This window comes from Halichoeres trimaculatus, unplaced genomic scaffold (genome assembly GCF_033239565.1).
Source record: "Halichoeres trimaculatus isolate MK-OKI-2021-1 unplaced genomic scaffold, fHalTri1.1 fHalTri1_scaffold_9, whole genome shotgun sequence".
Classification (NCBI taxonomy): Eukaryota; Metazoa; Chordata; class Actinopteri; order Labriformes; family Labridae; genus Halichoeres; species Halichoeres trimaculatus.
In genome coordinates this window covers 29,082,015-29,107,536 of record NW_027437188.1, presented here as the reverse complement: position 1 = coordinate 29,107,536, position 25,522 = coordinate 29,082,015, and the positions used below count along the sequence as shown (strand labels likewise).

Genomic DNA, 25,522 nt, shown 5'->3' with positions numbered 1-25,522 from the left:
AATGGTAAGACCATTGAAAAAGGGACCCACACAAAAGTTAAAAAACACAAGTAGTAAAGTTAAACAGTTACAAGTTATATCAAAATAACAGACAATAACTGCATCATGGTATCTTATCTGCATTGTGTAATCCCCCCTGATTGAATTTTCTCAGCATTAAATCTGAGTACTGGAGTTATTTTGCATATTTGACACAACGGAATACAAACACACTTGGCAGAGCTCTGAATTGATAGACATAATGGTAGTGGTAATTTTTTTCCACTGTGGTACAAACAAAGGAGCATCTTATTGCATCTTATATTATCTTATAAAAGGCATTCATCAACATTGTCTTGGAGTTTCACCACTTCAAACTAAATCCACTTTATCAGGTTGAAAAAAGGTGTGGTGGAGAGGTACGGGAAAAGGTGTACAGAAGATTCCACTTATGAGAGCTGTTTACATTTTAAGTTTTTTTTATTTTTTATGTTTTAATGACAAATGCATGGATTGCTGTCATACAGGATAAGCTATATAAAGCTCTTGTCCATGCATGAGTAATAAGTCAAACACCTGGATTCAAATCTTGGCATTTCCTTCACATGTTATTATCTATTAAATTATGTTATTTTTCTCTTTTATGAAAGAGAGAGAATCTCATATAAAACCCATATGTGAAATTAAAAAGAAGACTCCTGCAAAATCGATGTGGTTGTAGTATTTATGTGACTTTGTTGCCACCTAGTGGTTTAAGCAATGCAACTGCAGTGTTAAGTCTCCTAGCTGGCCACCATATGTACCTCACGTTTCCTGAGCTGCAGATATGTGTCCTTGAAGTTACATACGTAGGATTATGACTGTGTGCAGATGATTTGTCAAACCAGAAGAAAGAAGAACCAGACTGAGAGAAACTTCTGTGTAGTTGAGGCATCCCTTCCTGGACCATAAACACCAGGGTTTATGTGTATGTGTGTTTATATATATATATATATATATATATATATATATATACACATATGTCATTAATGCTACATAATGGTTATATTTTTTTAAGCATCAAATATGACAGGTGCATATAGTTAGGGTTGGTTTTGTTTTTGTGCATATGTGCAAAACAGCTTAAAAACAACACCAATATCACTCACTGGATCTTTGATTTGTGAAGATTTTTATATCAGTCATCATTAATCTTGCATGATCAATGCTTTATGCAAGCTGAGCAGATTACATTTAGGACAACTTTAAATTCACTTAAACAAATAAGTAATAACTATTGATGCTGCTGACACAGAATGAAGGTCACAGTGTGTCTTATTTTTAACTGGATCTATTAAATTAAAGTAATGCCAATGCAACCACTGCGACAAATCAATTGTTTATCTGTTCAATGAACAGTCAGTCTTTAACAGTCATACAAGAAACAAGCAACATCATTGCACAATAGAATAGTTTCTGAGGACAAATCAAGCATATGCAGAGCTTCTGGTGGCATATATTAAACACTTTCAAAGCATCTTTCAATACCACAAAGAATCCTGTTTTATACCGGGTTCATGATCACACTGGCTAAAAAACATTAGAGACAGAAGTGCCTCAGATCATAGTTGATCATCTCAATTTTTTGAGCATGGATGATACAGTTATTCATGCACCTTTAAGTAACCCTGCTTCGAGTTAAGTTTGATAAAGTGCAGCGCAGTAACACATCACACCCAAGATCCTTTAATATCCTCCTTGGATTTTTGTGGATGCTGATTCAGCTCTTTCTCTTTAGACATTTCACCTCTGTTAAATATTCTGTTCAACCTCCCAAATCCATCTTTTTGACATCATGAACTCATGATAACAATTTCAAGAGGCAGAAAAAATGTCCCGCAGCTTGACTCTGATGTGGGGTTTCATTTTGTTTGAGCAGCAGAGAAATGTTTTCCTGATGTAGTCTCTGAGTATCTGATCTCTGAAACCATAGATGAGTGGGCTGAGAAAGCGTGGAATCAGCATGAAGCAGAAGTAATTAAAAAAGCTGATGTCCTGTGGTAACCAGTCCACATGCAGCACAATGAGAGTCTCGGTAATGGGGCTGGTGAAGGCCAACATGGACAGCAGCAGCTGAAAGCCATGCAGCAGCACTGTGTGCATGGCTTTGTTCACCGATGCTCTGTCCTGTCTCAGCTTCCTGGTCTCCAGCAGGATTCTGACATATGTAAAGAGGATGATAACAGCCACTACTGCAAAGAAAATAATACTCATAGCAGCTTTGAATAATGTCTGGATTGGTGATGAGTTGACAGTGGTAGCTTTACAAACCACAGGGGTGGTAAAGACATCCACAGCAGGGTCATGTTCCCTGATGGCGTGGTCAATGAGAGGGGTGGTGGAGCTGATGAGAAACAGGGAAACAACAATGATCCAGATTCGGTCTGAGCGCCAGGCTGCCGGGCGCTGTAGAGGGTAGAAGATTGCAACATATCGCTCCAGTGACATTGTGGCAAGGATTAAAGGTGTGTTCTGGAAAGTGGCTGTGGAAATGAACAGCAGAGGAACACAGTACACGATGGCAAACTTGACCTGACCCATGACAAAGAGGAAGAGCAGCACAGAGGATAAGAGCTGGAGGGTGTCATTGATGAGCATGTAGGCAAACAGGATGTATCGAGAGGTGTCCAGGAACTGTCTGTGAGACGCAAAGATGTGCAGCATGACGCCGATACAGCACAGGAAGACACAAAAGAAAGGGATGACCACACACACTTTGATGATCACTGAGAGGTTTTTGTGGGTGGTTGTGTTACCTAGAACATCAGTCAGGTTCTGCATCTTGTGTTACCTGTTAACGACACATTTGAAAAAGCACTATGTGATCAGATTATAGACTGATACATGAGACATTTCAAGTTGGATTACAAACTGGGAAGAACTTATAAAAAAGAAAAAGAAAAACACAAGAAAAATGAGACGAGTGAAACATTCCTTAACCAAACCTTAATAAACATTCAACATTCAGCATTCAAAGCACCTTTCTTACCTATCCTCTTCATCAACAGCCGTGCCTTCTGTTCTTATTATAAAACCTGTCTTTAATAAACATCATCTGTGAGATGTTCCCCCTCTTATCTGAAATGTTTGGCCTCAGTCAGATTTGTTTGGCTCAGTCCTCAATTCCCCCAGAGAAAAATATTCATGCAATCGTCATTAAGGATTATGTTTCCTACAAACAACAGATTTCACTCGGGATCTGTGATGGTTTGATGTCTGATTAATGTCTGACATTAAATTTGTTTGCGTTGAAAATTGAACTTTGTCAATGCAACATTTGCAAATGTTAAAAAATGATGTAAAGAAATGAACCTGTTTTCTGACAAAGAGAAAGTTACACACTTCCTCTCATTGCTTATCCACTGTTAATTTTATACTACTTCCCCTATTTTCACTAATAAAATTGAAAATTGCCTCTTTAACTTTTTTTTTTTTTAATTAGGTGTGAAATAGGCTGTTCTCATTCATAGGGATTTATATGTCACCATGAAACTAGCATTCTGCTTAAGGAGCAAACAGCTAGCATCATGCTGCCACAGATGGACTAAGACAGTGAGTATTTCTGATAATTTGAGTGGGATAAGGGGTAAACACTGACACTGGTGGGTACACTGACTTTAAGATAGCATCAGTTATGTTTGGCAAAGAGGCAGAAAACTTCTCAACCAGATTATAAAGCAATGCTATCGTCATTCAAGCTAGCTAATTTGTTTGCTATCAAAATATGATCTGAATTATTTTTTAGGACCTCTGACAAATGTACCACAGTATTCACTCATACCCAGGCTTTTGTTTTGTTTTGACACACCAAGAAATGTAAACACTGTGTACTTTATAAAGTGTTTAACTTTCTGTACTTCCTCGCTTTAACTGCTAACTTTGTAAACTGACCATTGTTATGCTAAATGCTACACCTAGCTTAAGTTTTTGACTGTTTTCAGCCTGTACGTGTCAGTTCTTGGCAAAAGCAATGACACGTCACCATAAATGAGCATGAAAACCATATAAACAATGACACATTTACAGTTAAAATTATTTTTTTTTGTTACAGCACGCTATCTAAGAACTTACTATTACAAGCTTTATGTTTTACCAACAAAGTATTGGCTTTTGCAATGCTTTATAAAAGGAAATGATGTTATCTTTAGACTAGAAAAATTCTATTGTGCATTTTTCATGATGGTTTCACATTAACTAGACAACATAGAGTCCAGAGACACAAAAACAAAAGCCAGTGACACAGTTTTCATGTAAACATAACAGGATTTAAAATGAAACCACATTTTCATAAATTTCTCCCCTAAGAGATTTTGAACTTGTATCACTGCCTTCATGCTGAAACCCTCTCATTCACTTACAGTACAGCACATGTGGACACTGTGCAGAAGACTCTGCTGGTGAACATCTGCAAAGTATAATGATACTCAGGTTGACAGTGAAGTTTTAGTTTGCAGCGATAAGTTATGCCTCCAGTACCAGACTGGAAACCTTCACTGGTGGCTGTTAAATGTCCCAGGAAGGTTTCCCCCTTTTTTTGCTGATGCACTCCACTTTCCAAGTCAGTGAACTGAACTGTTTTCCAGCTCGATTGGGATATGCTCATATTGATTTTTGGCACAGGGTTGATCCTGCTGATTGGACAATTTGGAGTCACCTGGGTCAGATATTCCAGCTGTGTCCTGTACCATGAAGTTTGGGAATTACTGAGCAGAGTGATTTGGCAGTGTCCCTAAATGCTTTTAACTGTAGTGTGACTGTGACTGAGTTTAAAACTGCACATGTTCAGGCCTTTACTGAAGGCTGAAGGGGTCTGTAGTTGAAACTTTTTTTATTTTGAGTTTTGTATTATGTCTGAAAGAATGCACATACTGATGACTTAAGTTGGAGAGTTTTAAATAGACTTGATCATGGAGAACCTACCTTTCTACCTCAGATGTTGGAAAGTGAATCCAATCATTTTGTGCAAAATCCTGCAGTTCTTTGAGTGTCCACTTGAGGCTGGCTGCAAAATGTAAAGATCCCCTGTAAGTCCAGTGTAAACTGCCCAATCTTAGACATGTTTACTATTTCAGTCTTCGTAGCTCATTTTTTGGTAATGCAACTTTTTTTTTTCCTCAGGCTTTTTATGCCTTTATTTTGAGAGGACAGGATAGTTGATAGAGCAGACAACAGGGTGAGACTGGGGCAGTGACATGTGGGAGAGAGGTCAGGTTGGTGCCATGCCAGCACCCAGTGCAAGGTTTTAAGATCGTTGAAAGACTAAATTTACTGACGCCATGTAGCTACAAGGCTATAAGTCTTTTTCCATTCTAGCTTTATGCTTGTGCTACTTTTCCTGTTTGTAAAAGTCTGGTTTAAAGTATCAATAACTTCAGACCTGGACTGTATTAATGATATAACAATCAACTAAACTCAACTCAACTTAACTCAAACTTTGTTTATAGAACCTATTTAAAACAACTAAAATTAGCTTAAGTGTTGTACAGATTGAAAGCAGCAAAAACAAAAAGATATAATACTAAGATACACAAAAACATTTGAAAAAATCAAGAAGATCTTAACATTCATTTTACATAAACATAGCTGTAATTATACTAGATAAAACTTATGTGGTCAATAACTTCAAAGACAGATTTCTGAGAAAAACAGGTAGGATATAAAGTGTTTGAAAGGTTGTGTCTTTGAACTTTACTAGATTTAATCTAATTTCTGTTACTGTTTATAAGAACAAACATGTTTTAAAGTGCTGGAAGAAAATACGGAGCCCCTAAAGGGACATAGGCAGAAAAATAAAAATATGTTTCTTGTGTGTACGTGAAAGTTTCTTATGAACACAAAAAAAATATATTTTTTCTCTTTCTGCCGATGTCAGAGGGGGAAAAACACCAATCTGGAAAAAAACGCCAATCTTAAATGGATGTTTTGAAAACACCGGCTTCGCCTTGCATAAGCATTGTTTTGAAATTATGATGAAACCCTCTAAGTGATAGGTCTGTGTTGACATATGTGCAGCAGTGTGGTAAGGTGCTGCATTGAGTCTCCAGAGCAGCTCTTGGATCATCTGCTTTGTTTTTGACAGACAGGCTGATTAATATCATGAAGCTCCAGAGTCTAATCCCAGAACCTTAAAGTTTCATGTGTTTACTTAACAAAGTTGAGGTGAAACTTTGACAATAAAACTTGCCACCTTTTTCATGGGCACCTGGGGTGCAGAAAACCCCAATTCAGAAAAAAGTCTTACTTTTAACACAACTGAAAAAGAAATCGCATTTAACTGAACATTTATGCCAAGTTTGGGGAACAATGATGAAATGCTCATCAAATCTTGTTGATGTTTTCATGAGCCCAGCCTGCAACAACAGAGCAGTCTCTGCATAATTAATGATGCCACTCATCAACAGTTTAAATTGGTTTCACTGGAGTTTGTTTTCCCACACAGAGATGCTATTAGTTAGACTTGTTTTTCATTTGATGATTAGGTGACAAAAACACATTACAATAACACATTACACTTTCCAAAAAGTAGCAAGAAGTTATATTTGCTGAGGTGTAACTTTCAGAAAGTCATGTCATTGCTGGCAGCTATGCAATGTGTGAGACTGGGCGTGAAATCACACTGGTGTGGTTTTCTGTCAAGCCTTTTGTTTAAGCCAGAATATGTCAATATAATCTGTAAATCAAAAGTACAATAAACGTTTTTATAAAAAAAAAATATTCATGTTCAAATATTCTTGTTTCATATATGAAACAAAAACTGACCATTACTCATAGTTTTAATAGTTCAATGGATAACAAAAAAAAAATTCTCCCAACTAGATTTACTTTTCTTTGTCCTTACTTTAGGGTTTAACATCTTTAATCAGATCCAACATTGACAGTAAAGTTTAAATTATTAATGAACCCATTAAGCATTACCTTTAATAAGTTACACTGGAGTTTATGTCTCTGCAGAGAATCATATTCCCCCATGACAGCTCTATGTCTGCTGGGCCAGTAAACGAAAACATGCATAACAATAAAAACCAAACTTTGGAAAAGATGTCAAACTTTTGATATGACTTTTACTTTAATGTAAAACTTAAATGTGACTTCGATTACCTGAACAGTGCAGTAATTACATGAGAAACTTTACATCATAAGCTGAATCCAATCAATCCAAATCTTCCTTACTATTTTGTCTGTTTTGGCTTTAATTATTTACTTGTTGAACATTTATGAAAATGATAATGGAAATTCATGAGTTCCCCTTCATTCAGTTGATTAACGATTTGGTTCTGAACAGAAAAACGGCCTTTTGTGTACTACAAACATCTAGCTTGTCTTAATTCTTGTCAGTAGTTGTTATCCACTAATTGCTTTATTTTTGTTATAAACACAACTGTATGTTCTGGAAACTTAAGATCTCCCAATTGCAGAGGTTTCATTCTTTTTCTGTCTTATTATTTAACTAAATGGACCCAATCAGTCCAGTGACTTAAAAAAAGATGCATAGGACATAATTCTGTTTTTTTTTTTTTAATTGCAGGGTGAATTTTGAGGGGTATCTTAGTGTCCAATGTTCTGTTTGTTCTATGCGGGGTCGCCTATATTTGTGAGGGGGTTACACTAAGTTCCAAAAAGAAAAAAAGGGGTGCATTTTTTATTCTGACTCTGTATAACTTATCATGTTTATCTTTCCTATATCCTCCAAAATTTTGACTAAAAAAATTGTGGGTCATTTGATTCACAGCTAGATCACCACTAGAGGGCAGCATTTCTGTTTATGACGACTATTCAGCAGCATTATTTTAAATGACCATTGTGAGACAAAAAACTTGGCGCTAATGGTTAATTTTAATGACTATTGATTAATTTTAATTGAATTAATGAAAATCATTTGTGACAAAATACATTATTGTAAACGTTTACACTGTAAAAATATGTTACAGAACAGCTGTCATACTTTTGTTACTGCTGTTGATGTTTCCTGAACAATTGTGTCACTCATGTCATGACTTTTTATGCTAATGGAAGTTGAATTTAAACGTTATAAATTTTCTTTTTGTATTGCAGATCGTAATAATTAATTTTCCTCAATATTTTTTTTCCGGGCGAAAACTACCTTCGTCAGTGGAACCATACCGTTAACCACTTACGGGGAACACTTATTGCGGCGGACCAGAATGGCCGCGATACGGGCGGTAACGAGTTCCCTTCGTCTCCTCAGGTAGGATGTTTACCTTTCCTAAACAGCATTATATTGTAACATTTTATTTCTGTTTTAAAGGTTAAGCTTCATTAACAGTCCTCACATATAAAATGTATTTTTTGACTTCAGTTCTGGGTTAAAGAGCGTTTATTTCCCAAACTGCGCTAACACTGAGAACCGAAACAAGTCAGAACATAATACATGTTAAACGTGTTTTTGGTTACTTTAAATAAACAACAATCACGAGTCTGCTCCCATTTTGTTTGACTGTAGCGTTTGTCTGTGAGCAACTATTATGTAATAAGTTCGCTTTATGGGGCAGTGCCTCGAAACGAAACTGTGCTTTCTTATCTAGATATAGATATAAATGTATCATCAACTCATTTACTGTATTCCTAGATTCACCAAGAAAGCAGTTGTTCCAACCAAAGCTTAATGTATTTGTTCTTTACAGGAGTTCTGCTCGTTTCCTGGTAAGAAGCACAAAACCAGGGAAATGGAGAAATGTTGTGTACACGAGTATAGCGTCTTTAACCGCCGGTGGTGGGCTATGTGCCATACCTTTCAAGCAGGTGAGTACGACACCAACCAGAGCTAGAACCATTTAGACCATGCTGAAAAAACCACGGCATACAATTCATGTCACTTTTTAATTTACCTGACCCTTTTTTTGTGTGTCTAATTCAGGTTGACAACCTCTCTCATGATTCTCTTGTCAAACGAGCAGCTTCTCTGGTAACCGACAGTTCGAGCACATTTCTGTCTCAGACCACCCTGGCTCTCATAGATGCCATCACAGACTACTCAAAAGTAAGTGTTGGGAACAAGATCCTGTTCCAAGACCACAAGATCCATTAAAGAAAGATTTTATGTTAGTATACAGAAGGGATGGTGAGAAGAATGTCTCAAGAAGTAAAGATTACTGCATCCGTTTTTGGGTGAGGCAAGGCGAGTTTATTGAGCTCATTTCAGCTAAAAGACAATTCAAAGTGCTTCACATAATCATTGAAAAGGTCAGAAAAAGACAGTAAAGGAAAAATATTCGCAGTCAGTTAAAACAAAATATTTCGGTTCAAGCAAAAAAAGAATAGAATGGCAAAAAAGATAGTTGAAATATTTCGAAACAAATCTTAAGATAAAAGTTGTGAGTTGTGCAATAAAATAAATATGAATATGATTCTGTTACAGTTTTCTAATACAAATCAGCTGTACAAAGGTGAGTCTTCGACCTAGATTTGAAGGAGCTGAGAGTTTCAGCAGACCTGATATTTTCTGGGAGTTTGTTCAGATATGTGGAGCACAAAAGCCGAACACTCCTTTTCTATGTTTAGTTTTGGCATTGGGACCGAAAACAGATGACCTGAGTGGATTCCGTGGCTCATGCTGAGTTAGAAGATCATTAAAATGTATTTTTTCCTTAAAACATTGACTGCTTTATTAAACTGTGGAAGTTTTTTTTCTTAATTCTGACAGGCAAGGAGCCAGTGTAAAGATCTCAGAACTGGACTGATGTGATCCTTTTTCTTAGTCTTAGCGAGGACTCATGCAGCAGAGTTCTGAACCAGCTGCAGCTGACTGATTTTTTTTAGGGAGACCTGGAAAGATGTTGTCACAGTTATCAAGTCAACTGAAGATAAAAGCATGGACCAGTTTTCTAAGGTCCAGCTGACACAATAGTTCCTTAACCTTTGACACATTATTTAAGTGATAATAGGCTGACTTTGTAACTATCTTAATGTGTTTGTTAAAACTCAGTTGTGAGTCCATGATTACAATCAGGTTTCTGGCATACTCATTGTTTTAACTTTAGCATCTGAAATAAATGATTAAACTGAGCTATTAAGCCGATAGGATAAAGCTTAAGCTCAATTTGCTCAGTGTAAGCAGTTTATTATCCAGACATTTACTAATCACTCTGATACAGCAGGGGGCAGTATGCACCTTTAAACAAACACTCCAAAAAAGAATATGGCAGGCTCAGATGTAGTTTTTCCACCTTATTTTCCTGTGAATGTGTCCAGTTTTTATGGTGTATTTCAAGCCTGCATCTTCTGCCTCAAAACAATAGACATATCTGCACAGGGAGTCATATGACAAACTTGAAAGTTTATGCAAATAGATGGGAAAGAAGTAGGTGTCTTCACTGTCTACAAGTGTAAATAAAGTGTCCAATGTTTTGCATACAGAGTAAATAATGTGTTGTGGCTTTTTCTCATCAGTTACAGAGAAACTGAACAAAAATTTGTCACTTCTTATATGGTCAGAAACACAAGGAAAAAAATTTTTTTTAATCAAGATGTTTGAAGACTGGTGGTAGCTTTTTCAGCTGTGCACAGAGTGGGTCAACTATTGCTTATTTTTCAGTCAAAATTTAGGGCATGTAAAGTCAAACCAACCAGCTCAACCTGCTCTGTAATCTGAATACCAGTTATTTGGAAGTTAGTGTTACTCAAAGCTTCCAAAATACATTTCTTGTAAAAGAGATTCTTCTGGTTTGTGACAGAAAAAAAGAGAGTTGGTTCTTTTCTGTGTCACTAGCAGCCCCAGGTAGTTTTTTTTGGGGGGTAAAATGCTAATTTTGTATGTCCTCCCTCTGCTTGCTGACAGGCTGTGCACACACTCATCGCCCTCCAAAGGCGATATTTAGACTCTCTGGGTAAACTGACTCCAGCAGAAGAGGACACAATCTGGCAGGTGATCATTGGCCAGCGTGTCGAGGTAAGTTTTTGTTGCCCTTGTTGGTGAGAACTTCTTGGGAACAAAGCTGAGCGAAGCATTTATTTTTTTCTGTTTGTCATTCACTGCTACATAAGTGTGTCAGCAGACCCAGCAGAGGAACAAAGTTAGAAGGTGTTTGAATCAAGGTCTGGTTTTAAGATTCTCTCTGTTTTCGACAGGTTAGTGACGGACAAGATGAATGCAAGCGTTTTGAGTTAACCTGGATAACTGCAGTCAGGCTGTGTGAAACTGCAGCGGAGGCGGCGTACGCATCAGGTGTGTAGAGCTGTCTGAGTCATGTGATTGAATAGTCAGGATGGAGGAGGTTTTCTCTGAAGTTTTCTCCTGTAAATACAAATGTTTAGCTTTGAATCATCCTCTCCAAGCTTTGTGTATTACTGTGTGTGCCGGTTCCTATTCACCTGCTGTCAGTGCCCCACTTTGGATGGTGTGTGGATCATTTGTTGTCACTCAGCAGGCCTTTGTGTTAGACAAAATGGAGGTGACAGACAGCAGTGCCTGCTTAATGACCACCCCTAATGTCTGAACTTGAGGAGGATGTTGTGTCAACCTTTGAAACACCTTTCAGCAATTCCAATGTGTGTGTTTGCATGTGTGTGTCTCCAGGAGCTGAACACGCGTCCATCACAATGAGGACCAACATTCAGGTGGCCCAGACGCAAGTGGAGGAGGCGCAGAAACTGTCGGCGAATGCAGATAAGAAGCTGGCTGAGAGTAAAGTGATGGAGGTTGAGAGGATGGCACAGTATGCTGAATCTTTAGCAAATACTAATGAAGAGGAAGAGGTGCCTGAGGCTTATCTGAGAGAAGACTGAGACACATACACTGAGATGTAATGAAACCAAGCCATTCGTTCTTTAGTGTGGAATATGTCGTGTCTCATTTGTCTCGTTTTATCTGCACATTCTGTAAAAGTGAATCACTGATGTTGGACCAACATCACCGTCAGTGTTTGGTCTTTCGCGACTATTTATATGAGTATTGATTATCAACCACTTGTCCTGCAAAGAAGATTATTATTACTTTTCAATGTGATTATTTTGTGACTTGTGCTGCATCATATTTTTGTGAGGTTTTTCTGTTAAAAGTTCACAGAATAAAGACAAGACACTGATTATAAGCATCACATTTGGTCTTTATTTCCAGTGCAGCATTTGTTTGTTTTTATATGAGATTTATAACTTGTTCACTAAATACAATTTTTTTGAACAAAATTCCTGCTTTGTAATGTGGTATAAGAATAATTGTAGTTAATAAGATTAATTAATTGTGACATAAATTAATGCGTTATAAAAGAATAACGCATATAAGACCCAAATAATATTGTTTTCTATGACTATGTCACCAAAACTACCTAAGAAGAGTCTCTTCTTTTATGGCTCTCTTCCTGTTTTTGATCCAAAAAACAGACAAAGCGTACTTCTTTTAGATCTCTTTCATCTTGGGTGCTCCATCCTTTGATCCTCCCACTGATCTCAGTCGTCTTTTCACACAATCATGTCGCTCTTCCCATCTGAACTACCGACTGGACTAGCGACACATCTTCAGTTCAAGCATGAGCTGCCTGAACTTTTCTGACTTGCAGCATCTCACTATGTCTCTGTCACCTGACATCCTCTCCTCATATCCATGCTGATCTCTCATCTAAAGAGCTCTCACCCACAGTGGTTTACGAGCATGATTTTGATAAATAAGCTCTGCCAGACCCCGTCTCCCCTCCTCTTAAAAAACACAATTTACTTCTATAAGCGCAGCAAATGGCAACAAACACGAACATACTAACATTTGCGAGTTGAAAAAAAAGGGGTTTCCATATCTTCTCTTCTTCGTGTATTCTTTTGATTAGTCAAATTAAGATTAATTCAAATTCTTAAATTAATTAATTAATGTAATTAATTACAACCCCTGTACGTTTTTTTTCTATTCCTCTGACAGCACTACAAATTATATAACCAAAACTTACCATCTGGCCATATTGATTGATATTATGTATCTTACTACACAATATTCAGTATATTAAGTATACACAATAATTGGATTTGGTTCAGCTCAGCTGGTAGAGCAAGCGCCTCATGTACAGAGGCTGTAGTACTCATTATACTGGACAGGGGGCCATTTCTTGATCCTGACACAGTTTGAAACAAAGACACTACAAAGGCTTGAGTCAAGCACAATAAATAAATAAAAAATATCCAAACAGTAATTGCTTTCTCACTCAAGATCACATTAATTTAGATTTGGGAAAAACACGTTATAAGGATTTTGACCTGAAAAATGGCAAAAAAAAAAGTGAGTTATAGGTGATATGTACTCTCAAATACTCATTTGTTTCACTCACTACTGCGATATTTGTAAGTCAGCCTCACATTACAAAGTTTTTATGTCATGTAGGCTTAACATGTTTGCAGGATACACTACAAGTAAAATGACACAGGACAACCGACCGTTAAGAACAGTGTATTCTGTAACTGGACCAATTAGCTGATGGAAATGTTTATTTATGGTTAAGTCTAGACATGTATCATTAATTTCCCACTGATTCATACACATGAACCCCTGTGAACATCTCCAATTCAGTGTTGCTTTACGTGTTATTTGTGTCTCTTTTTTTCACTCAACAACTTCACTTTCACTGCAAATTACCCATGTCCTGAGTCTCCCCTATGGGGCTTTTAGACCGTTCATCAACTTCCTCCATGTCATCACGTAACCTTAAGCGTTGTCAACTACTTCTGTAACATCACAGAGGAAACAAACCGAGTGACCTCTGTTCAAGGTTTAAAAAAAATAATAAGAGAGACTTGACTCTTGATGAGTTTCAAAATGAACTCAGATTAAGGCCAAGTGTGAAGAGCTCGACGGATGTGACATGTCCTTAACTTGGGGCTAATTTTTTAGTGATACACATGATTTAGAGATCCAACCAGGCACGAAACTAAAAAATAAAGTTCTGAAGATAGATCAGGTAATTAAGGTAATTTTATTTCCTGATTAAGTGTGTTCACCATGTGAGAACTTTTTTTTTTCTACTGTAATTTTAGTAGCCTTTATGTCACTTCTAGTACTACAATGTAAATTATGAACTCTACAGTCATGCTATGCAAAGACAGATTCAATTTTTACTTGATTTTTGATGAATAGATATTTCCCTCCAAACTTTATCCCACACATCACATTTACACTAGAAAAGGATCTCTATTTCTGGGGTTAACTTATCTTCTATCTCCAGCAGATGGCGATCTTTATACATCAAACCAGGAGGTTTAATGCACTAGTTTGATGCCTTGCTTTGCAGTTTTGACTAATCTGAACTTATTTTACTTAAGTCATTATCTTCTCCTGTAATAACTGTCTTCAAGTAAAACAGCGACAAGTTTCACCTTTTTTTTGTTTGGCGATTCCAGATTGTCAGAGAATCCTGGATATGATTACTCAGCATACATTGGTGCATTTCCCTGCATTTGAATGTGACCCCTGCATATTCAAATACACAGCAGTAAAAAGCAATGCACTGATCTGTTATGACTTTGGTTCTTACCTTCATAGAGTGTGTGATATTAGAGAAAGTTAATAAAACAATCAGAACCCAAGGATCTGATCTGCCAGTCTGTAACAAGGTCTACTCACTCAGAGATGTGAGTTTGCACCTTAATTGTGTTCACGTCTGCCTTCCTAAAGGTCAGCGTGTGCTGCAGAGGGTCAGTTCATTGGGAGCTCATTACAGCAAAGACCCACTAAAGTTGCAAACACAAGTGTGAAGCGTCAGCAGTGAGGTGACCTCTGCCTGCTTGATGGTCAAGCCCTGGCAGGGGATGGGACCATGAGAGCAGCGATGGAGAGGGTGAGGGGTGAGGGGGGGGTGTTTGAGGTGTGCAGAGACCAGCTCACCAATGTGACTAGTGAGGAATGTTGTGTTTAACAAAGGCTGTTTTCACAGACTGTAAAACCAAATGTCCCAGACAGTCTGTGTGGACGTGCACCCACTGGTCACAGGGGAGGTGGTGCCAGTGCAGCTTCGCCTGCCTGAAGGAAAATGTAATGCTGCTTACAGAGTATTTTTGCAGCATAAAACCTGAGTGAGGTAACCACAATTAGAAAGGTCATGGGCCATAAATGCTCATAAACTATTTAGTGCTACCGAGGGGGGTTTGAGCATTTATGCAGCACTATTTATGCCAAATAGTGTGAAAAATCCCTCACCGCATCTCTATCAGCCAATTTAGTGATATCATTAACACGTTAAATGTTTGTGGGAGAAAACATGACGTGAAATATTACCTAGTAAACACACAAGGCTGCTCACTGCTCTGACTTACGGGTTCAATGCAAAGTAGCCCAGGAGGGAGATTGATTGGTGAAAAGGGCAGCACTTTCACCTGGGGATTTATCGCTCTTTGAGGGTATAAATAAACCGCCAGAGGGTAAAGAGGCAGGGGGGTACAGCATGGTGACATATTATGGGTCACGCTTTAATCATGGTAAAGCTGGGCTGTGAGGAGTGGGTTAAATTCTGTGGGAGATGGAGGCTCCCTGGAGAGCTCACATCCACCTGGTGAGGACACCAACACAAGCTATGAGGACGTCACTGCAGAGTGAAACGTGTGCCTCAACATGAGGGACTTGCATTGAAACTACACTTTTTGCTTATCTTCAGTAAAATTATGATGTTCACCTGAAACTGCTGAGAGAGCGTGTTCATCAGTGCAGTGCATGATAATAACACTGTGCTGCACACAGCGCAGGATCCCTGAATGTGTAAAAGCTGTAACTATCTCATAGAAGAGGAACAATGAAGGAGGAGAGTGTTTCATTCTCACTTTGTTTTAGGACAGAGGAGTCTGAGTGTTTGTGTTTAAAGCTTGAGAGAACTCGCTATTTCAGGGTGAGGAAGCAGTGAAGCAAGTTAGCTCCACGTGACTGATCTGTCCTTCAGCTGCTGCTCTCCTGAGGTTTATATTAACTTTCGTATTCACTTCCTCATTTTTTTTCCCACAGTTAGAAAGTTTGAAACAATGGTTACACATCATCCTGAATGTGAGGTATTCAGGGTAACTTAGACACCATATTGGTAGAATTAGTGGTACAAAAATGTTTGTATCGCTCATTTGTGGATGTTTACAGCCTTATTTTTCTCTGCACCATCAGTGCACATTTACTGTCTTGAAAGGTAGAGTCTTCACATGCTCAAATTGCTTGTATTATGTCAGCTAACAGCCCACGTTAGCTAAATTTAGTAGTTTTTCTCAGAAAGGAATGCTTTATAAGGTATTGTGAACCAGCTTTTCTCTCCACAGTTTAACAGCTTCAATTTTTGTGTGAGCCTGAGAGTTCTTCCAAACATATAAAGTTTCACAACCTCCACCTCCAAAAACGACTGAGCATGTTTAGAGACGCTACTGTGTAACCAGTTGGAGGCCTGATTGCTGAAACACCCATGGGATCTGCCTCAGTGTCTCCTTGAGCAACACAATGAGCCTTTTATCTGTTCCCCCACTGCTGTGCAGATCATAATCATGCTTCAAAAGTAAACAGTTATTTACAATAAATGGTTTCATTGCCATGTAATGTGCCGGAAAATACCAGTTTTCGAAAGTGCAGTGGTTAAACAAGGGGATTACCCATGCATCCAAAGGAAATGTCACTCTCGTTTCATTTCCCATTTCAGAGGAAGAGAGATAATCATATAAAAACCATCACTTTTTAAATGTGTCATCTACATATTTCCTCTGTTCTGACCAAGAACAGTTTAACCCTTGAGAGATTCCTGCCAAACAAACCTCTCCCACTCCCTGTAAATCGTCCAAGCGTTAAATATTAACACATGTGGCACATTTCATTTGAAAATATGCATAATTTAAGTGCAGTATAAACTGAAAAAGTCAATGTTTTACACTATAAACCATGGCACGTGAGGGCAACAAAGCCAATGTCAATTTGTGCCCTTATCATGTCACTCAATGTGGCATGTCTGCTTTGCAAACAGCATTGATCAAATAAAAGCACATTAAATCAGATTACCAAACACTAATTGCCACATGGTGAACCTAAAACCTGGAGGCCCCCTGAGACTTTGGGGCCCAAGGGCAGCTGTCTTTATTTCTAGTCCCATCTAATGGTTTCTTTAGAGTTAATCCTCTGTTGCTGCTGCTGGACACATACTACTTCTAAGGCTAGAACCTACTATTTTTGATTCTCTTTAAATCCAGTGATTCCTTAACTGGGGGCAGGATGGGGGAGTTATCACAAGGCTTGACAAAAACTGCAAACATTTCTTCACTGCTAGCAAAGCGTGACCAATGCTGTAAGAGAAACATGATCCAGTATTTTAAAACACATTTAAAAAACAATTACAAACACATGGAGCAGGCACCTTAAAAAAGATTATTAAAGGCAGCAACTTGTAAAAAAAAAAGTGCAGTGCAGTGTGTATTAGAGACTGTTCTTAGTGGTTGCTGCAGATGAAGTTAAGGATTTCTCTTGTTTATTGGACTGCTTTGTACCACCTGCCTGATGGGAGTAAGTGAAGTGAGTGGTGTTGGGGGTGAGAGGGGTCATCTGTGATCACATTTGGCTCTACAAATTTGTCATGTAATTGTGGTATTCTTTAATACAGTGTCTTTTTTTCAGACCTAATTCTCGCATAAAATGTAATTAAAGACTTCATTTACAAATTTGCATAACTGTAACAAGGTATTTTGTATGATACTAAATTTGCATTGTAAAGCTTTTATTTCTAAAGCTATACAGTCCTGAATGATTCCCAACCGTTTACTTTACTAACAGGCTTTTAAAGCCTATTGTCATACAGTCTATAGTAACTGATAATACTAATGATACGTTTGTAAAACATCATTAAAATCCATACTAAATATAGACAAAATTACACATGCAACAAAAAAAGAGGCGAGTATTTATCATATATGGGTAGGGGCAATTTTGGAAAAGTATTTGGAAAACAGTTATTGCCTTTTGATGAACAGAAAAATAACTTTAAAAGTAGGCACAGGGATACAGCTGCAACCACTCAAGCCAGCAACACAAAGTTAATGCAAAACTCTCTAAAACAATAATACTGTTACTCATTACATCTCAGAAGTGTCCTGACTTTAAAGTAAGTACAAATCTAATCAAACATACAGTGATTGGGACCGTGTGTGTGCGTGAGTGCGTGCGTAGGCTGCGTGAGATGCACTTTGTTGTCCTGCTGAAGTGGTACAGCCCACGCGGATCGGTCGCTATGGAGAGCAACTCTGCAGGAGCGCGAGCCAGCCAGCCAGGCAGCGACAGAGAGAGCAGAGCAGGGACGAGCGAGGAGGAGGACGGACTGAAGAGTGCCACAGCGCACAAAAACACACACAGGAATCATGGAGAAAAGGTCCCCGCTCAGGAGGAGTTTACCATCAAACGGACTGCGACTTTTAACGTCTCTTCTCACCTTATTCGGGCTAACCTGTGAGTTTTAACGTTTTCTTTGTCATGTGGGGCTCGTGCTACTTTTGGGGGCTACTGGGAGAAGTTGCAGTGGAGCAGCTCGCGGTCTTTGAGAGTCTCTGATTCAAACGGAAAACCGGCTGGTCCTCGTTGAGTTTGACTCCAGTGTGTCCCGTTAGAGAGTAGCTAGCTGTATTTCAGCTAACGGTTTTGTAGTTGGATTGCTATTCTAGCATTACATCGGGAGGGAAGTAGCTCCTTGCGTCATTTCACCGTTAACTCATTGAATTCAACTTGTGTAACGTCATTAATTGTCGTATATGTCAACTTTTTCCACTAAGACTTACTGCGCAGGAAAACGAGTAAAGACAATCTTTAGTCTTAACTCCACTCGTGAGGAACTTAACTTGCAGCACGGATTTGGTGGCACATTTTCCAGTTAACGTTTCTCAGTTAAATACATCAGTGAGTGAGCGTTCATTACTCAGAGTTTAAGGGAAATACCGACCGTTATCTGCCCAGGGCCGTGTTCAGTCTTTCTTGTAGCTGGGGGCTCCCAAACTCACTGAAGTGTGGCATGTAGTAATATATGTGCACACATAGGATTTACATGTTTCCACTGATCTTATCCCCGTTTACTTCTAACATTTAAATGTGATGCAGATGTTATATTACAGCACACTGTATTTTGACTTTAAAAGCACTGTTGGGACTTCATACCTGGTTATAAAATACCCTCACTTTTTACATTTTCCTGTTCATAAGCAACAGTTTAATTAAGCAGTGAGAAACTTCTTTGATGAAAAGGATTTTTTTCAATTCATTTTATGGTAATGGAGCTGAACTGTCAAAAAGAAAAAGGACAGAAGAGCTGAAGAATGCAGAACAGGAGAGTGATAGAGCTTGGGCTAAAACATGGGTTAAGTTGTATACTATGTTACTAAATATAAGTATAAAACCTTGTTGCTTTGAATCTTGTAAAAAGATGTCTTAAATGAAGAACAGTGGAGTTAAAGAGATCTGCTCTATTGTTTTGCTTCCAAAACAAATGCACGCCTTGGCAAGAGCTAGCAGGTGATCGTGTTTATGGGAAACTGAGTATTTATTCTGGAAAAACGCTACAGATAATCCTCACAGGGACTTTAAGGAGCAAACTGTAAGACTTGGAGGACTGAAAAAATAGATGTTGTCTATCGTGACAATTTTAAAACTTGATAGTGGTGAGAAAACACATATACACTGTCTAAATTTAAAATACATTTATTAGCAACATTTCAATTGTAAACTTGGCCAGTAAATGTATTTTTGACTGTCAGTGATCTTGATTTGCTAAAGATTTTGGATGGGTTGGTTTTCCCCTATCCACATTTTTTTGTAATCAGAATAGATCATTGAATTTTTTAATCCAATTCAAAGTGCTACAATTATATATAATAAAAACTACAAGTAGCCTAATGCAACTAGGTCCACATTTCTGCTTTTAAAAGAACTGATCATGCCCTGACAAGGCACTTTGGCTGGTCATAGTTTGGGGTTTTAGGAAAGCACCTGGGATGGCCAATCAGATTTCATGGGGGGTCGAGACAACCCCCTGATGAGTTTTCCTCACACTCAAATGGCTAGAAAGTCATTGTGGAGCAGCAGTGACTCGTGGTGTACAGAAATAGTAATGAAATTGAGTATGCTGGGTGTCACTTATGTTGAGTGAAGAGGAGCTCCTTTGTGAAAAGTTTGCCAAACTGTTTAGATGCAGATGAAGGGGGATGACTGTTATGTGATACAAGACAGGAGAGGCAGTGCAGACTGCTCCGCTTTGGGCGTGAGAGGTGGCAGGGGAAATGAAGACATATTTCAAAGGAGGCACTGCAGTCGCACAGTCTCTGGAAGTATTGACCTGCAGTTGGGCTGCATGCCAGAGCAGTCGGAGAGAGCACCTTCCAGTCACTGTGCTGTCCTGAGAAGTGCAGCTGGGGGGCTCTGCTGGGATTACTCCCCGACAGGCCCTCTAAGACAAAAGAAGGCACAAACACTGGTGGATGCTAACGTAAATACTGCCAAGGAATGCACCAAGTTTTTTTATTTTCAAAGGGTAATAAAAGCCAAGCTCAGATATGCTGTGGTAGCAGTTTCTAAAAGAGCACTATAAAACATTTCCTGCATGAATAACTATAATAAGTGACATACCTCTAAGTATGACTATCAGAAAGCTACAGCACTCTGACATTAGCCAGGACATTATTATGAGAATGGATGTTTCCCCTGTATTCCTTTCAGTCGCCATCTGTAGCAGCTCTTCTTCTGTGTACTCCGGTTCATACAGGTATCCTTTTGGTTCCAAAGTGAATGGAACTTCATTGTTGCTGTCATAGTCACTCATTTTGAATTTCCTTCTCTGCCTCACAATCCTTAGAGTACAAACAAAAGAATTACAATACTTGATCAAACTTACACGAGGCTACAGCCGGCGCTCGTAGCACAGCTTGTTTACATTCCCTACAGCTGAAAGGAGGAGGGGGGGACGGAGCGCTGCGTGGAAGGATACATGACCAGTTAGTTAGGTCCATATAAATGTTTATATTTCTGAAGACTTAATGCACTTAAAAATTATTTTATGTAGCGTGCTCTTAAACTGTGATATTACTTTTTGATTTTAGTTCTTGTAGGCAGAGAAAATAGCCTTTGAATCTGGTAGAGTATTTCCCTGTTAGCACCTATTTCCTCGTCACCATCAATTACAGTCTGTGTCTTACTGAGGGAGAGGAGACAACTTTCTACTGTATCTTATGTCCTTAGTGGTCACATAGAGCTCATAAAACCCCACTTCAAAAAAACTGAACTGTCCCTTTAAGATGACCAGGTCTCAATGACAAAAAAAACTAAATTGCAAATATTCACATTTTCAAAAGTGAAATCACAATAAAGATAATAAATATAGGTTTGTATAACTAAAACGACCCAATAATTTTCTTTGGGTTAATTCATCCCCCAGTTAATCTTCTTTGCAGTTTTATTAATTAGTTAAACTGATTGTAAGCTTGTTCTAGACTAATATGGTTTTTTTTTCATGCAGAGAAACTTAACATTATCCATGTTTTTATAATACACAGCTTAAAAATGTGCAAAACTTAAAATTGTTGATGAGTTTGGATAAAGACATGCATTACAAGTGTCACATGTCATCTAAAACGTACTTAATAGTATATGTGGAGCATGTAATGAAGCGTTTCTCAATTTCATGAACTGATATAACCTGATTTGTTTATACCATCTGTCTGCCTGGCAGCCAGGCATTCATCTGAAGCTGAAGTTTGTAGTATCACCAAACACTTGCGACACATACTTTTACAAAGTCTTCTTCATACCATTCCTTTTCTGTTTCTACCCACTAAACACCAGTTCATAAATCAACACAAGCTTCTGATAAACAAGGCACATTGCGAACTAAGCTGATTAGCCTAGAAATGTGTGCTGTTCAGAGCTCTGTGTGCAGGTTTTTCAGTCTAACGAGTTGCCTCGACAGCCAAACCAGCTGATGATTAACTCAGAAGACCAACTAGCCAGAGAAAGGTTAGGTTTGGTGTCGTATTTGGAAGAGGCACGCGTGCAGCTTTTTGACTCTACATAACATATGGTTAGAGCCCATGTGGCCAAGCCTGCTGTTGTGTGTTTAGCAGAGCAGGGGGGGAGGACTCTGTGACAAAAACAGGGTTGATGCCAGCTTCCTTTACTGTGTCATTTTCAGACTCCCTGTAGTGGAGACAGAGCTGTGAGGAGGGGATTCATTCAAGGCGTGGCTGCAGGCAGTCAGGTCTGTAATTGAAGACCGTAGTTTTGAGGTTTCTTCTCTTGGGGCTGCATGATTCATAATCTAAATAAATAATGTTGTAATGGAGCCACCTAAATTACAGACCCAAACCGAAATAGATTTGGGGGAGTTCTCTGACTGAGCAGATTTGGATCTTGTTGAGGTTAATGTGCTTTAGTGGTTATTAATTGAGGACAAGATGTTGTTAGAAGCTGTTCTAGTCTCAGAGTTAATTCATATAGCAACAGTTTTGCCATCACATGGCTGAGGGCACATGAGGTCGAGATGTTTTTTCAAACTTTTGTTGGGGAGTGGTTCATAGTGGTTAACTTACTCTGACTTAAGTTCATGTACAGATGTAGAGACAAAAGTTTCCAAACCTGTCATTCTTTTCTCCAGGAAATCACACAGTTCAGCCTTCAGTCTGGTTCAGAAACATTCTTAGAAAATGAATTTAACTCAGTTGAAGTTATACTCTTACCATTTTCAACATTTAAGATGATAAAATGTAGTAGTCTGGATGACTGAATATATCAGCATAATGCAACATTTCAATCATGTCTGTTGTTAATTCTCCACAGTAATTGTATGCTATTGAAATTATATGCAAGAAAAGGATTCATGGAAGCCTTTGGATCCACATCTGTGGGGCTCAGCTGTTGCATTCATCTGATCCTCTCATTTAATCTTAAATCTCAGTTGTGAGGCAGCAGGCGGAAAACTCCTAATCACATTAAATGCACGCAGTGTTTTCTTTTTGAAGGAAGGCCATCAGCAGATGAGTTGGCTGCTTTATTGTGGGACACGGAGGCTGTGTGTGTGGGGTTCAGGGAGCAGCCTGTGGTCACCAGCTTCTGTTGACTCCACCCTTTGCTTCCTCTCCCCCCACAGATGTGACTGACTTTCAGAGGCTTTGTGTGGCAAGCTGTTCCCTCGAGGTCCATTAGTGAATTCAGAGCTGTAACCCCCAGTTTTAGCTCATCCTTGGGCTCTCAGCCCACTTCTTTCACAAGCATATGAAGGAGTGCTGTACAAACCTGTTCTCATCTGAATTACCCTTATTTAGGATGTTTATCATATATTTTAAAGCAGAAGCTATGTAGGAGGCACTCATTCCAATATATTTCTATTAAAGTTACCTGACACAGACACAAGGAAAAAAGAGCTTTTCTTTGTGCATAATCTTTTTCTCAGATGAGTCAGACAATCAAGATATCATTCCCCTTGCCAAAAATTACAATTCATGATAATATCTTATTATCAAATTCAATTTTAAACACTTTTTAATAGGAAAGTCCTGATCCTGGTTTTAAGAACCAGATTGGGGCCAATGATGGCATTTTTTTAAGTAATTGGGGATCTGCATTTTAGCCGATCTTCTAATCCAATCATTCACATCAGCCCTCATTGAGTCCAGTTTGATGCCAGACGCTATTGCATCAGTATAACAGAGCGCTCTGAAAAAATGATAAAAAACAAATGTTACACTGATATGGAACAACAGCCACATTTAAGGTCATTACCGAACATATACACAGGCAGACACATTACAGCATTAACAGCCGCTTCACAGCACCTTACAAAAACTCTTCAGGTATAGTCTGTTAGCTTAGCATTCAGGTCAGTTTAAGTTTCATTCAGGTTTGTGGCAAAATTAACAATTCAATATATGGGGGAAAACACGAGATAGACGTGTTAGTGTCTAATATTTACGTTCATGGTCTGGCACCATCTCAGGAGAGTTGGGTTCCAGGTAGCCTTGGAATTAAGTAACCTGACACGGCATACGGACAGTTTCATATATCCGCCACGGAAATATTTCACTAGTCCATCTGGGTAGCAGCTCTTCAGATTTGTTTTCAGAGGCGGGACCTTCAAAAAAAATTAGCAGCTGGCGATTGGACGACCGTTCTGATTGACTCACTCACCACAGACCAATCCGCATCAAGCCACAGTATGACATAGCTTGTGTTTCTCAGCATGCTGAGAAACAACAGAAGAACAACTACAGGAACAGGAGAAACAGCTGTGGTAATGGCATTAGACAACTACTGCTGTTTTTGTAAAGTCAACTTAAGAATCAAAGGAACACTGACAAGTACGAAAGTCTGCTGACGTCACGTCTTCTTGTCACTTACGCTGCTCCCACAGCTCCCGCCTCTCTTCCCTGATTGGGCCGGTCAGAATTTAGCCGAGTGAAATCGTTGGTCATTGGAGCCTGACAAGATGGATCTGCAGGATTTCAGAAACTGAATCAGGCAGGTCCATCTGCTCTGCAAGGTTAGGAATTAAGCAAACTGTGTTGCAAACAAATTCGGGGGTCCTCATACAGGAAAGCATGTAAAAAAGATAGGATGAATTTAACATCATAACTAGATGGACTAAGCCTTATTAAATATATGCTCAAAACTTACTTTAGCAATTAGTCTTACTTTTCGTTATTGTTAAAACGCAAAAGAGTATGCAGCTTCACTTTCTTACCTCTTTAGCAAAGTTTATCTCTGCAAACTTAAGTATTGAATTGGGGCTTGGTATTGGCAGACAATAAATATTCAATATCAAAAAGATGGATCTGATCGATCAATGGAAATTGTAAGTTTGTTAGAAAACAAGTGTTACTTTACAGAATATCCAAATATTCGTCATATCACAATTAAATATTTGAGCAGCTTCTTAGTCATTTGGAAGGAAAGTCATTATTACTGACAATGCACATTCACTATGATCAACATCTGTGTAAAAGTACTCTTTATTCCATCCCTCCTGCTTCCAGGTACTCATCAATGAGCCACAATTTTTGTAGCTCTAGGTAAGATGAACCTTAATCATCATTATTGTGGCCATTGAAGGCTACTTTCAGTCAATCCAGTGGAGACAATGCTGGACCATAAATACTGACCAGCTCACCGACACAAGAACTGCAAATTAACTCCTGTGTGAGTAGTGTTTGTTGAAAACTACAGTGCCCAACTGTTTTTAGGAAATGTCTCAGCTTTTAATGTAACCTAATGAAGCTCTTAAGATTTTGATCTTTGTAGAAATTAAGGGAATTAGAGCCAGAGACAGGATGGGGAGGTTGTAAAGCACTGAGATGCAGACTAGCTTGTTGTTTGAATGAGTCTTTCCATTTGATTTAATGATAACAACACAAATATGGAGCCTCAAACTTTACCCAACCGTCTGGGTTTGAAGGCCAGTAACAGTCTTTTGGTTGCATTCATAATTTCGTGCTTCCTATCAGGGTCTGCACTGGGAGTTACCAGTCATTACAACCACAGCTCATTGGAAATCAGCCATTCAAAACAGAGGAAAAGAGGGAGCATGCAAAACTACATGGAAAA

At 38.6% G+C, this 25,522-nt stretch overlaps 3 protein-coding genes across 4 annotated transcripts in view; 2 read left to right on the top strand and 1 right to left on the bottom strand.

Moving 5' to 3' along the window:
• Positions 1-1,833: 1,833 nt before the first annotated feature.
• Positions 1,834-2,799, bottom strand: or95a1 (odorant receptor, family 95, subfamily A, member 1). Its single transcript, XM_074679567.1, has one exon. The coding sequence runs from the start codon at positions 2,797-2,799 to the stop codon at positions 1,834-1,836; it is 966 nt and encodes a 321-aa protein (XP_074535668.1).
• Positions 2,800-3,551: 752 nt separating this feature from the next.
• LOC141797541 (diablo IAP-binding mitochondrial protein-like) lies at positions 3,552-12,040 on the top strand. The gene is made up of 7 exons (XM_074679012.1): positions 3,552-3,570; positions 8,120-8,224; positions 8,661-8,778; positions 8,894-9,016; positions 10,814-10,924; positions 11,104-11,200; positions 11,552-12,040. The coding sequence occupies exons 2-7, from the start codon at positions 8,181-8,183 to the stop codon at positions 11,758-11,760; spliced, it is 702 nt and encodes a 233-aa protein (XP_074535113.1). The 5' UTR covers positions 3,552-3,570; positions 8,120-8,180; the 3' UTR covers positions 11,761-12,040.
• A 6,134-nt stretch (positions 12,041-18,174) lies between these two features.
• Positions 18,175-25,522, top strand: part of nectin3a (nectin cell adhesion molecule 3a) — a 36,910-nt gene continuing 29,562 nt past the window's right edge. For both annotated transcript variants that reach the window (XM_074679613.1, XM_074679614.1), the window contains exon 1: positions 18,175-18,397. In XM_074679613.1, coding sequence (XP_074535714.1) covers positions 18,310-18,397 — 88 coding nt within the window. In that variant the 5' untranslated portion in view covers positions 18,175-18,309. The remainder of the gene's footprint in view (positions 18,398-25,522) is intronic.

Excerpts from the sequence above, each read along its gene's own strand:
- or95a1 (XM_074679567.1), bottom strand. The coding sequence starts at position 2,799 with ATGCAGAACCTGACTGATGTTCTAGGTAACACAACCACCCACAAAAAC.
- LOC141797541 (XM_074679012.1), top strand. The coding sequence starts at position 8,181 with ATGGCCGCGATACGGGCGGTAACGAGTTCCCTTCGTCTCCTCAG. Across the intron at positions 8,225-8,660 it reads AGTTCCCTTCGTCTCCTCAG|GAGTTCTGCTCGTTTCCTGG; the intron begins GTAGGATGTTTA and ends TGTTCTTTACAG. Across the intron at positions 8,779-8,893 it reads GTGCCATACCTTTCAAGCAG|GTTGACAACCTCTCTCATGA; the intron begins GTGAGTACGACA and ends TGTCTAATTCAG.